The sequence below is a fragment of the Apodemus sylvaticus genome, chromosome 1, assembly GCF_947179515.1.
Source record: "Apodemus sylvaticus chromosome 1, mApoSyl1.1, whole genome shotgun sequence".
Taxonomy (NCBI): Eukaryota; Metazoa; Chordata; class Mammalia; order Rodentia; family Muridae; genus Apodemus; species Apodemus sylvaticus.
Window position 1 is genome coordinate 106,473,919 of NC_067472.1, and position 12,228 is coordinate 106,486,146.

The 12,228-nt window shown below is 55.3% G+C and overlaps 1 protein-coding gene across 5 annotated transcripts in view; it reads right to left on the reverse strand.

The window, feature by feature from the left end:
• Window positions 1-3,882: 3,882 nt before the first annotated feature.
• The window catches only part of Gdpd5 (glycerophosphodiester phosphodiesterase domain containing 5), a 78,528-nt gene continuing 70,182 nt past the window's right edge, over window positions 3,883-12,228 (reverse strand). For all 5 annotated transcript variants that reach the window (XM_052157780.1, XM_052157778.1, XM_052157777.1 and 2 more), the window contains 7 exons: window positions 11,566-11,716; window positions 10,735-10,953; window positions 10,113-10,270; window positions 9,699-9,846; window positions 8,285-8,367; window positions 5,958-6,070; window positions 3,883-4,885 (listed from right to left, as the gene is read on the reverse strand). In XM_052157780.1, the coding sequence (XP_052013740.1) occupies window positions 4,737-4,885; window positions 5,958-6,070; window positions 8,285-8,367; window positions 9,699-9,846; window positions 10,113-10,270; window positions 10,735-10,953; window positions 11,566-11,716 (1,021 nt within the window). In that variant the 3' untranslated portion in view covers window positions 3,883-4,736. The remainder of the gene's footprint in view (window positions 4,886-5,957; window positions 6,071-8,284; window positions 8,368-9,698; window positions 9,847-10,112; window positions 10,271-10,734; window positions 10,954-11,565; window positions 11,717-12,228) is intronic.

The following is a 12,228-nucleotide window of genomic DNA, read 5'->3' on the forward strand; positions in this document are numbered from 1 at the left end:
TCCCCTTTTGCAGCCTTGGGGGGGGCGGGCGAGGGGAGGTGTGTCCTCAAGAAACAACCAGGGATCCACAGGGGGAAATGAGACAGGTCATCAGAGTGCAGCAGGGCTGTCCTTAACTAGCCTAGAACACGCCTACTCTCTAGGCTGAGACCCAAGAAGGCAGGTCTCAGCATAAGGAATCTGCCTGCCTGTGTCATGATCCTTAAGTTTACCTCCTAGCAACTGTGCCAGTACTTACTCATTCTCCTGCCATCTCTGTCCTAGGCTGAGGGAACTGTGGGCACACAGTAGTAGAATCAGTTTCCACCAGAGTCCTATAGTCTGGGAGCCCAAGGACACAGGGGAAGTTAGGGATTCCATCTGCATTCTCCCATCTCAAAGTCACAGGCTGACACACTCAGCCTGTGAAACTGGCTCAGTGAGCCGCTATCCTGCTCTTCCCCCAGACACACACACACACACACACACCTCCCTCCACCCCCACATCCACCCTGACAGGCTCACACTTTGGGTGAACGCTCCTCAGAGTAAGACATCCCTTTAGCTAAACCCTAACCCAGGTACTTGGCTCTTACCTGGCCACGCCCTCTTCCTGCAACTGGAAAGGCTGCTGCTCTGGCAGAGCTGCTGCGGTGTTTGTCGCTTGCCCTGCAGCCTGAGCTGATTTTATTCTCACTTTGCGTAGAGTCCCACTTGGGCTCAGCTGCAGGAGGACAAAGGGTCTGTCTGGACGCCAGGGGGGAGGGGAGGGAGGGGAGGGAGCTGGTAGGAATGGGCACTGGGCTTTTGTTCTACTCTTGGGCCAGTCTTGGGAGGGGGTGTGTGGGTAAACATGGAATTGATTGTGTGTTGTGGTGTTTTGAAGACTGGGGGTGCCTGGTGAGGGTTTGTACAGTGTGTATGGGGTGTCTGGCTCGGGTAGATGGGTGGTTGTCAGTATGTAGGTGTTCCTAGACCGTGTATATGTGTGAGTGCATAGACCACAGTGACTGTAGTACTGAGATGCTGGGGTTCTGGGGCCATGTGATGACAAGTGACAGCTTTGGATGTAACCAGGACTCTGGCTGCCATTGCTGTGGGTTCTGTTTCCCTCCTGCCTCTGTGACCAACTCACACATGTTCCTGCCTCACAGCTTCCTGTCGTCATATTTTGGCCAGTCATTTGCATGTCCGGCTCGTGTGTGTGTGTGTGTGTGTGTGTGTGTGTGTGTGTGTGTGTGTGTGTGAGAGAGAGAGGGGGGGGGGGATGAGTATAAGGTGTCTGTGAACAGATGTTCATGCAGATGTGACCAGGATCTCCTGTGCTGTGTGCGTTGTGTGGTCCTGTAACTGTGGTGTCCGAGTGGAGGAGGGTGAGCCTCGTGGAGAGGACACAGCGGGTGGACATGTTGGCACTGAGCAGATTGAGTTGGATGGAAAGAGAAGGGGACGGTTCTGAGTCCACCTGACCTTCTGGAGCCGGACAGTGTGGATCTGGAGGCTGCCGTGCGACCACTTGCTGCCTCCGTGAAGACTGCAGTGCTTGTAGTCACAGGAGCACAGCGATCCTGGGAGGAGGTGGCGTCTCCAGTAACGTCTGTCCTGTTGTGTCAGGACATTGTCACAGCCACTGCACAACACTGACTACATCGATGCCCTTGGCCTGACTCCTCATCAGCAGGAGGGTCACAGTGACTCTGCCGTTTGTGTGGAGTTGCCTCTGTGTTAGAGCTTGATACTGCCAAAGGCTCTTCTCTGTAAAGTGGGCGGTGAGGCGTCCTCTGTAGTCAAGGGGCTCTGCTGGGGCTCTAGCAGGGCAGGGTTTTCAGTAACCCCTAAGTTAGGGAAGAGAAGCCAGGGTGCGGCATGGGCTGAAGGCCCATTGCAGGATGGAGGTAGAACTGCCATTCGTTGTTTGGTGACAGGGAGGTGGCCTGACCATCCTTGGGTGGGAGAGGATTTCAGAATCAGGTTCTGATGATGCTGGGATACAGCTAACAATTCTGAGTGGGACCTTAAGTTTGGCACCCTTCTTTATCCACCCCACCCCTAAGATTGCAAGGTGTCTCAGGTGCACCAAGGGGCCAGGAGCCTTGGGCACCCTCTCCAGTTGGCCAGGGGAGTTGACCAGTCAGAGAGAGGATTCCATGAAAATGTGTCATCTTTTCTGAATGGCTTTCCACGGGCTAGACAGTAGCAATGGAGTCACACGGGTAGGACTGCACACCCTCCCAACCTTACAGATCTGCTTTGATTCTACCTGTGGCCGGGGACAGGCAGCGATGACCTCTGCCACAGAAGGAGATCTTGCTAGATGTGCAGTAGTGAGGAAAATGGTGGTAAATCCCCCCAGACCCCCAAGGAACTGTGTAGAGAGGCTAATGGAGGACAGCTGGAGGGTCTGAATTTGGAAGGGGTGCATTTCCTTCCTCCCAAGAAAGTGACACAGAATCTTTCATACCTCAAGAATCCCATCTAGGACCTCCACTTGGGAGGTACATTGTTTCCTCAGTGGCGTGGCATTTACCTCCTGCTGGCTGGGGCGGGGCTTCAGCCTTCTTCCCTTCAGGATACACTCAGCACCATGCAGATTTGGGTGGAACCTCAAGAATTAAAGACTTTCCCATTTTCCACCCTTCCCACAGAGGACAGAAGGCAGACCTGGGGACACTGAGAGGTGGGAGGGGACATGGACACCTGTGTCCCCTGAGCTGTGTTTGACTCTGGCCCAGGTGTCCTCTCTCATGCTAAGCAGAGGGAGTGAGCCTGCCTCAGCCAGACACAGCCAGACCTCACCAAGGTGAGGAAGCATCCCGGCACTCAGGACTTGTCCTCCATGTCACCACGAAGGACCCTCAACCCAGGCTCTGCAGCCTGTCTCGGATCAGAACCTTCACTCTGCTGCGCCATTCCCAGCTCCTTAATAAAGGTACATACAGGCTGCACGTGAGGCCCTGCCCTCCCTCTCAGGAGGATTGAAGGCTTTGTTTGTTTGTTTCATTTTGTTGTTTTGCTTTTTAGTAAGAGCCGGTTATGATGGAGTACACCTTTAATCCCAGCATGAGGGAGTTAGAGGAAGGTGTTCAAGGCTAGACTGTTCAAGGCTAGTCTGGTCTATATAATGAATTCCAGGACAGCCTGGGCTACATTGAGAGACCCTGACTCAAACAATAAATGATTTTATGTAGATGGGTGTCCTGCCTGTATCACGTCTGTACCGCGTGTGCGTAATGAAGGCCAGTCACGCTGTGAGTGTTCTGGCGCTGGGGATTGAACCCTGGGTCTTAAACTGCTGAGCCACCCAGCCCACTGGAGTTTATTTTTTTAGAAAGACATTTTGGGGGCTGGAGGGCTGGCTCAGTGGTTAGTAGCACCGGCTGCTGTTCTAGAGGACCCAAGTTCAGTTCCCAGCACCTCTATCAAGTGGCTCACCACGCTTGCAGCTCCAGCTCCCGGAGGCCAGCGTACTATTGTAGACTCAGAGGGTGCCCCACACAAGCACCATGTATGCACACACACAAATAGGAATACAGACTTTTTAAAATTAAAAAAGATAATTTTTAAAAAGCACGTGCACCCTCTCCCCAGAGACATTTTTAAGCGTGAGCGTTAAGAATGCGGATGTGGGCTTCTCAAAGAGTAGCCCTGGTGTTGCCTGTGTGACCTTGGATGGTCACTATAGCATCCTGCCCCACATAATACAAGGGTGTTCACTGGTTTTACAATTCGGGGCTGCTGAAGTAAGTCCTGGCATCATGGCTGATTGAGGGAGGGACTCAGATCCAGTAGTCTTTACTTTCATCTGTGAAATAGCTCTTCCTCAAAACCCGGGGCCAACACCTAACCTCAAGCCCAGCATGCTGGGTCCCCAGACTGCCACTGACAATTCAGAAACAACACACATCAAGACGGCAGCTTTAATTGTCTTTGCCCTTAGCTTCCTTCTACTGTAGGCAGCTCTGGCCAGAGGCCCATGCTTGACCTGAGCCCAGAACGCTTTGCCCACGTGACCCATTGCCCTGTGGCCACTGCTGTGGGAACCTGAGGTCAGATCAGTCTGTGGTTCACTTGGTCTTCAAGGCTTCTGCCCCAGAGGCCTGCTGGACAGTTGGGTGTGAGGCAGAACAGCCCTGAGCCTGTGATTCTGGCCATCTCTAGCTGCTTCTCAGGGACAGAGAGCCAGTGGTGGAGGGCAGCTGGTTGGGAGGAACGTGTCTCCACCACAGCCACTGGTTTCTCCTGAGATGAACTTCCTTGTGCTTTGAGATGGGTGCAGAGAGTAGAAGCCCCCAGGCAGGGGTGAGTCCCAGCCAGTGTCTTCAAGGCAGGGGTGAGAACAGTTAGTCATCTGCCAGCACAGACAGATAAATAGAGAGGTGTGGGCTCAGGGAGACATCCACGGCCTCCACTTGCCTGGGGCACATGGTACAGCCCAGTGACTCACCAAACCTTCCAGGCTGGGAGGCCAAGGATGACTGAGAGTGGGCAGGGAGACCAGGCCTTCACTTCCTGGATGAAAAGCCCCAGGCCTGCAGGGGCCCCTGGAGCCTGGAGCCCTGGTCCAGCTGAGCCTCAGTGGAGAGGCCCCCGTTGGTCCCCCGACTCATGCAAGAGAGGCTGGAGCAGACAAAGGAGCTGGGAGCACACGGGTAGGCTGAGGAGCTGGCTCCCAGGCACTCCAGGTGCAGTTTCTTCCGTCAGTTCTTCCTCTCTTCCAGAGTCTACCTTGGGTACAAGTTGGGCAGACAGATCTTCAGCTAATGCCCACCCTGCTCTGTGAAGGTCTTGGCACGGCTGCCAGCACTTCGAGGGCCCCTGGGCGTGGCTGTGCTGTTGGCATAGGTGTCGTAACTGCTGTCTGAACATACGGAGAGCTCATCAGAGACTTCCACACCATCGCTGATCTCTGGTGGACCAGAGGAGACAGAATGTGAGCGAGGAAGGTTGGCTCTGAGGACAGGGACCGGGACAGGCAGAGGGGAAGGAAGGCACTAAGAGACAGATGTAACCATGGGTTCCAGTTAGCACTAGCCTAGTGCTCAGGGGTCTCCTGGTCCCTCCTAGGCCCTTAGTCCTCTGCCCCTGGAACTCCTGTCGCCAAAAACTAGTGCACCCTTGGGTGCTTGTTCCCCAGTGCTGACTTCCTCCGGGCGTTTGCACATGTTGGCTTCTCTGTTGAGTGTCTTTTCTCCCCAGCAACAGCTCTTTTCCTAAAATCTGGCTCAAACCTCCGCATCCCCAGCATGTCAGCCTACTAGACACCTCGATCCCCCAAGGTGGGCTGGGGCCCCCTATTTCAAGCCCACCAGGTTCATCCAGCTCTCTTGACGTCTACCAGGGTGGGGGCCTGAGCAGAGCCCCTCAAGGACCCCTGTGCCCAGCGTTGGGAGATAATTGGACAGAGCTAAGGTTCTGGAAAGTGGTTCTGTGGAGTGCTGCTTGACTCTTTGTGCCCAGACAAGTAGCCTTGCAGCCTTGGGGCACCCCCATTTCCTAATGTCTGATCAAGCTATTACCCCGGCACCTCCAGCTATCCTTTGTACCCCAGGGGCATCACCACCCAAACTCTCCTTGCCGCCCCAAGGAGCTCTGAGCACACTTTCTGACTCAGTTCGTCTTCGAGGAGCTGCAGTGACACCCAGTTTTGCACACATCTTTACAGCTGCCTTCCTAGACTGGGAATGCCAGCAGAGACTGACTGAAAAGAGCACTGTTGTCACTTGTGGAAGTCACATGTGAACCAAGGAAAGGTGTTGGGCCTTCAGACAGACACCCTTCGCCACACTCCAGCTTGTCACGTTTGTTCGCCAACCGAGGGCTAACACTGAACCCCGGGATCTAGGGTTGTGTGGTGTGGATGCACACGTGTTTCTGTCCCTCAGTATGTGTGTGGGTGTGAACCTGGAGAGAAGATATGTCCACCCGTCCTGGTGTGTTACACGTGTGCTACCTAATGCAGAGCCCACGCAGGCTGTCACCTGAGAAGATGAGTTTCTCTTTCATGATGCTGACATCCCGGCTGGTCCGGCGCACAGCGGCACTCAGCATGATCTGCTCTGGGTTGTAACTCCGGATACCACCCAGGCGCCACCTGCAGAGACGGCCCGTGGGCATCAGATCCTCCCCAGCCTCCCAGGAGCAGAGACCCTGCCCATTTCCAGAGCCTCTCCTAATGTGGCCTTTGAAACCCATGATACAGATAGGGAAGCTGAGGCCCAGAGACGGGTAGTCTACTGATTTCCAGCCAGGGCTCTCCTGTCTCCCCCCCCCCCCCTTTATCAGCCACCCTAGCCTGGAAAGGCAGTTTTATATATTATGCCGAGGCACTCTTTGTATGGGACAGTCTTGGGAGGAAGGAGCTTAGCAGATATGACTCTGATGACTCCTATAAACCACCTAACACAACAGGCTGAGCAAAACCAGAAGGAGCGGAAGAGGAGGGTGATGGTGAGGTTTGCTTAGGACTGGTCCTCATAGGTCCCCAGGCAAAGACGTTAGAGGCTCGTGGTCTGGAGTTATCTGCTTAGAAATAAGCACCCCTGATTCCCCAGGAGATGGAACCCTGCTGGGTCATTGGAGGCAGCTAAGACTCCATATAAAACTCACTGTGGGGCTATAGATGGGGCTGACACAGCAGAAATGGACAGACAGGGCTAGTAGGACAGGCAGACAGTGGGGAAGCAGGAGGCAGGAAGGCACCGCGCCTCGGCTGGGCCAGCGCTTTGCCGATTCCTGAGGGCGCAGTGCTTGTTCCTCTGTCTCTTTAGCCGGCCTCCAGCCTCCATGTTGGGCATGTTGTGAGGTTAGGCAAGTGTTTATTGAATCAATGAATGAAAGGGTGAGGCCCACAGAAAATATCTCTCCTGATTCACCTCCCATGACCCTCTCCTCTCTCTGGCTATTCCTGACTCGCAGGCAACAGTGACTCCCTGGGGCTGTGTCTGATGGGCTCAGTACTGCACAGTGGAGAGGATGTGTGAGCTAAACTTCCTGTCAAGGGCTCAGTTCTATAGCCAGGGTCCAGGTTCTCTTAGACTCAGATCTAGAAGCTGGTCAACAAAGTAGTCTGACCCAGCAGGTCTTAAGATACACGACCACCCCAATAACAAGGTCTCATCTTAGAAAATTAATGTTAGAACCCATTGCGGGAAATCAGGCCAGGGTTTCCTACAGCCAGGCACATCCAGGTCAGGAAAGCCACCGGGGGTGGAGGGGGTGGGATCTGTCTCCCCCGGGGAAAAGGAGAGAGGAATGAGGGTGTGGATCACAGATAGCAAAAAGAAAAGGTTGTGGGAGAGAGACAGAAACAGCGTGAACCGCTGGAGAGGAAATCCCAAGAGGCAGAAGCCAGTGGAGCAGGAGAGAAACAGTAACTTGGGCGTTGCACTGGGCAGGCGGCAAAGGCCCCTGAATGCTGGACTTGGGGAGGTGAGAACCCTCTCCCCAGGGGAGACACTCTGGTGGAGGGAAACTGGATCAACACCTACCAAGAAAACACTGGTCTACACCTGCAGACACTGCAGTAGAGACCAAAAGGTACAGCACACATAGACAGGAAGAAGACATCCCAGCACTCGGAAGGCTGAGATAGGATCAAAGGTTGGAGGACAGCCTGGGCTACATGGTGAGACTTTGTCTCAAAGGGAAAAAAAAGGGAAGAAAAAGAAAGAGCGGAAAGGAAGGTGGAGGGGGATGGGAAGGTGGAGAAGGGCCCGTGCTTCAGGCAGAGACGGGCAAGGGTGACCCAGGCTCAGGGCTTGGTGCACAGCAGCTTTTCAGACAGACCTGGAAAGGGAGTGACCAGAGGGGAGAGGAGCAGGAGGGGAGCACAGCAGAATTACCTGATCAAGTGATAGCTGTGAGATGCCAGAGTGCAGCAGAGAGGGGGGGGAGAGAGGAGGGACATGCGCCATCAGAGCAGGGTGGGACAGAGAGAGAACGTCAGTCAAGAGCCAACCCCAGCCCCTTGGTTCCTGGTTGCCTAGGGCCCCAGGCTGGCCCCACATCTTCCCCTCCCCCGACCACCCGGTCCACCCATGGCAGCCTCATGCCAGCTGCCTTAAGCGGTGCCAAGGGTTTCTGCTGGTGCAGTGGCACTCTGTCCTGCTAGGAGTGACCCCATAGCTGGCTCACAGTGGGCAGAATGGCCACAGGGGGCAACATCCACCGGATACCACAGATCAGAGCAAGGTTTGGCTCTGAGCCCTGAGCAAGGAGCTCATTCTAGAGGCCCTTCGGCTTCTGCTGAGGGCGGAGCTGGGCCTGCTGGGGTCGGCAGGTTCTGGAGGTGTTGGGGTCTACTCACTTCTGGAGCACGAAGATGCCGATGACGAGGCTGAAGGAGATCAGGTCGGCGGTGACCCACATGAGGCAGTACTCGTCTGGGGGCTGTGGAGAGACGGCCCGAGTCCAGCTTCCAGTCACAGCCCAATAAAAAGGGGCCACACACTGGGGGACCTCTTACGGGGTGGGCAAGGGAGGAGCTTGACGCTCCTCACTGTTTTATTTTGCGGGAGGGGACTCTGAGCATGGTGGGCTGGGTCTGTGTGGCCATGTGATCTTTTGAGTGGGTCAGGCCCAGATGTGTGTGTGTGTGTGTGTGTGAACATGTATGCGTGCATGCGTACGTGTATGTGTGTGAGTGTGTGCGTGTTTGTGTGTGTGTGTGTATGTGTATATTCAAGGTCGAAGTGGTATGTTGAAATTCAAATGTGTATAAGGCTCCAAGAGCTCCAGGCAAGCACCGGAAGATGATGCACATAGGATACCATGTGCCAAGCAGCCAGACGTAGGACCCTACAGTTAGGTATGGGGCACCTGTGTGAGACAGAGGACACTGATCACAAGGCCTGGGGGAAGACAAAGCCCATGTGTGTAGCCTCAGTACCCTTGACTAATGGGGGTGGGGTACTTCTTTTCTGTCCGTCATCTCCCAAACCTGAACACTATCATACACACACTTCTGTTGCCTGCCTGTTACTTAGTTCATGTCATCTCAGAGGAGATTTAAGGAGAGTGGGCAGATGGAGCTGAGAAGCAGGGTCTTTCAGGACTGCCAGGGGTCCTGATAAGGTGTATGAGTCTAAACTCACGGCCCAGGCCTCCATGGCCTCCTCTCCATGACTGGGCCCCTCTTCTGGCCTTGGCCACACCTCCCTTCCCATGAAACCATCATCAGTAACTTAGCTCTGACTTGCCGACTCTGCAGCCCTCTGACCTCTGGAGCCTTCTACCTGTCTCTGCATCCCCAGGAACACGGCAAGGAACCTCTGCCTCATTCCCAGGGTTATCTCAGGGGCAGGAGCGGGAGCTCGGCTGGTCGCAGGTGCGCCTGATCCCCACACACTCCTCACAGGCCTCTGAGTAGACCCGCCCTGTCCTCCAGCCTTCTTCAGGAACAACTTTCCCTTTAAAACCAAATCTAAGGAGAAGCCCGTCACCCGGGAAAGTGTTAGCTTCTTGAGAACCCTAGGCCACGTGACCTTTTGAGTGGGTCAGGCCCAGGGTCCCCAGTGCTTCACTGCAGCCCCCAGCAGCTGTGACGCTTCCATTCTGTCTTAGCCTACACCTCACCACCACCACCCCCGCCCCAAACACCATGGATGCCGCCATCCCCAGATGTTCTGCATTCCCTTTGGGGAAAGCCCTTACAGGTAACGAACGGGTGGGCCTCCTCACCATCCCCTAGATGCCCTCAGGCCTCACAGTCTCCAACTCACCATGATCCAGAGCGGAGAAGGCACCCGAGAAAGGGTATGGGAGTTGTCGGAAGTGACGGAGGGGACGCCAGCACACCACAGCAGGGAGAAGAGCCACGGCGCGTTGACAGTGTAGAGGTTTACACTCAGGTTCCAGGATGCATAGTCCCTGGGCAGGGGACAGACGTCTTTAGCTGCTGTGCTGGACGAGCACCCTCCAATAGCCAGACACCTTCTCAGCCACCCCAGGAAGAAAGCGTGTTCGTGTCGAGGGGGCCCAGCTCCGCTCAGTGTTTTCCATCTCGCTTCCGGACCCTGTGTGCCCAGGCTCCTGCGTACCCTGCCCTGTGCCCATGTGTGCTAAATTGAGGGTCGAACTGGGGGATACACAGTCCCCCTCTTCCAGGGCCACCTTGGGTGGCACAGAGCAGGCACCTGAGCTCCTGGTGGGACACCTGAGTGTAGCGGAGGTTCATCTTCTGGATGTGGCCTTTCCGTAGGCTGGCAATGGCTTCTTTAGTCCCAGATGTTTGCTGGAAGCCGGGAGCCATCTTCCGTACCAAAGGCCTCTGCCTGTTAGGCAGCCACATGACCTGCCAGCAGGAGACACGGCAGTCAGGCTGGTCAGACTTCTCATCTCCAGATTCAGGGAGAGGGTCCTAGACCTCCTAGACCCTTCAAGGGTCAAAGAGGGCCCTGTTCACAGCAGTGGAGCCCATGGTGAACAACTCAGGCAGTCTGCCTGGTCAAGACAAGATGGACAAGCCCACCCTCCCCTCCTCTGACCACAGTCAATAGCACCTAGAGAACTGTGTGTCACAGAGTGGTATCAGGTTCCCAAACGGTCACACCACAGTGATTTGGGCAAGGTTCCACTCAAGTAACCAGAGAACGTGAGCCACCACCCTCCTCTGAGATTCAAAGGATCTGTTGTCCCCACAATAGGCCAGTCAGGAAAACAAGGTGCACACTGCCCTGTTTTGCCAACAGGGAAATTACAGTCTGGAGAACAGACCCTGATGCAGGGGTCAAGCCGGGGTCACCCGCTGGGCTTCACCTGGTGCTGTGGAAAGCCTGAACGCAGCACGGCCTCCAGGGTGATGTTGAGGAAGCTGCTGCGGTATGGGTGGTCACGGGGCGGGTCCCGAAGGTTGAGCAGCAGCGTGGCATTGCCCTTGGCTAGCTCTAGGAGCTCTGCCAGGCTGCAGATGGACTGGTTCTGAACCTCCCTGTGGTCCGAGGGTGACAGGGAGCTGGCTGTCCAGAAGGGGTCAGTCTGGCAAAAACAGGGACATGCATGCTACCATTAGGTTTTCAACACTTTTTTGATGCCTTCCTGGCAATGGGACATGGAGACCCAGGGCTGCCAGCGACTGGGGATATGTTGGGTAATTGATCACTGTGGCCCAGTAGGGGGTCTTCGGAGTGCCTAACATTTGTCTCTAGCCCTGCCCCCCTTCCCAAGTGAATCTTTTCCTTAGAGCCTGTCCAGCAGGGCCTTGAGCCCACTACGTAGTCAAAGATGACCGCGAGTTCCTGTTCCACTTTACCTCATCTCTGATGCTGGGATTACCTCATCAGGTTTATGTGGTGCTAGGGAATGGTCAGGGCTGGGTCCATGCTGGGCGAGCACTCTGCCAAGGGAGCATCATCCCAGCCCTGTGTCTACAGCTTCAACACGCCTGTTGAGGATCAGTATCCTTGAGAGGGAAAGCCAGTCACCAGAGACCCCCAACAAGCAGTGACAGCTACAGGGTCCAGATACAAGAGCCCAGAAGGGGTCACTGGCTGGCCTGGTGAGGGTCATCTGAGCTGAAGGCCACCTGCCTCCTTCTTTAGGAGCCTTCCATGGCTCCCATGCCTAGGGCAGGCCCAGGTACAGGCAAACCTTGAGGAACCACTGGCCGGCATTGAGCCTCTGCAGGACAGTCCAGTTGAGCATGGCAGCAGGCCTACGGGCCAGCTCCGGGAACACCTGCTCCACGTTGGTGGTCCGCCTCAGGGTGGTGTCATGCATGAGAAAGGGCACACCATCTAGGCTGCAGGAGAAGACCATTGTCACCACACACTCAGAGCTATCGCCATCACCACCCTCCCTACTCCCCACCCTCAAAGGACACATCTGCTCCCATCTCAGCTACAGACTCCCCACTGGGCCAGTGGGCACCTCGAAGTGTTCACGGAACAAATCCTTGGCTCTCTACAGAGGTCAAGTGGGGAATACAGTCGGGGGAGGGGAGGGCTGCGGAAAGTGGATCTGTGCACTTGGCACAGAAGGGAAGTACTGCCTCACTTGACAATGGGGAAATGGAGGCCAAGCCGGAAGCGTGTAGCTCAAGGTCCAGGGCCACTAACTGGTGGAACCTGGCCTCAAAGTCCACATTCGTCCCTCGTCCTTATCACCCCACCATGGCTGGCCACAAGTCTGTTCTCACAGAGTTCCTTAGTGTAGACTAATAAAGGGCTCCCTTGCTCCCTGCGCCTCACGACAAGTTTCTCAGCTCCCACGGAAAGGTGTGGGGTGTATCATCTACGGCCTACACCAGGAGGG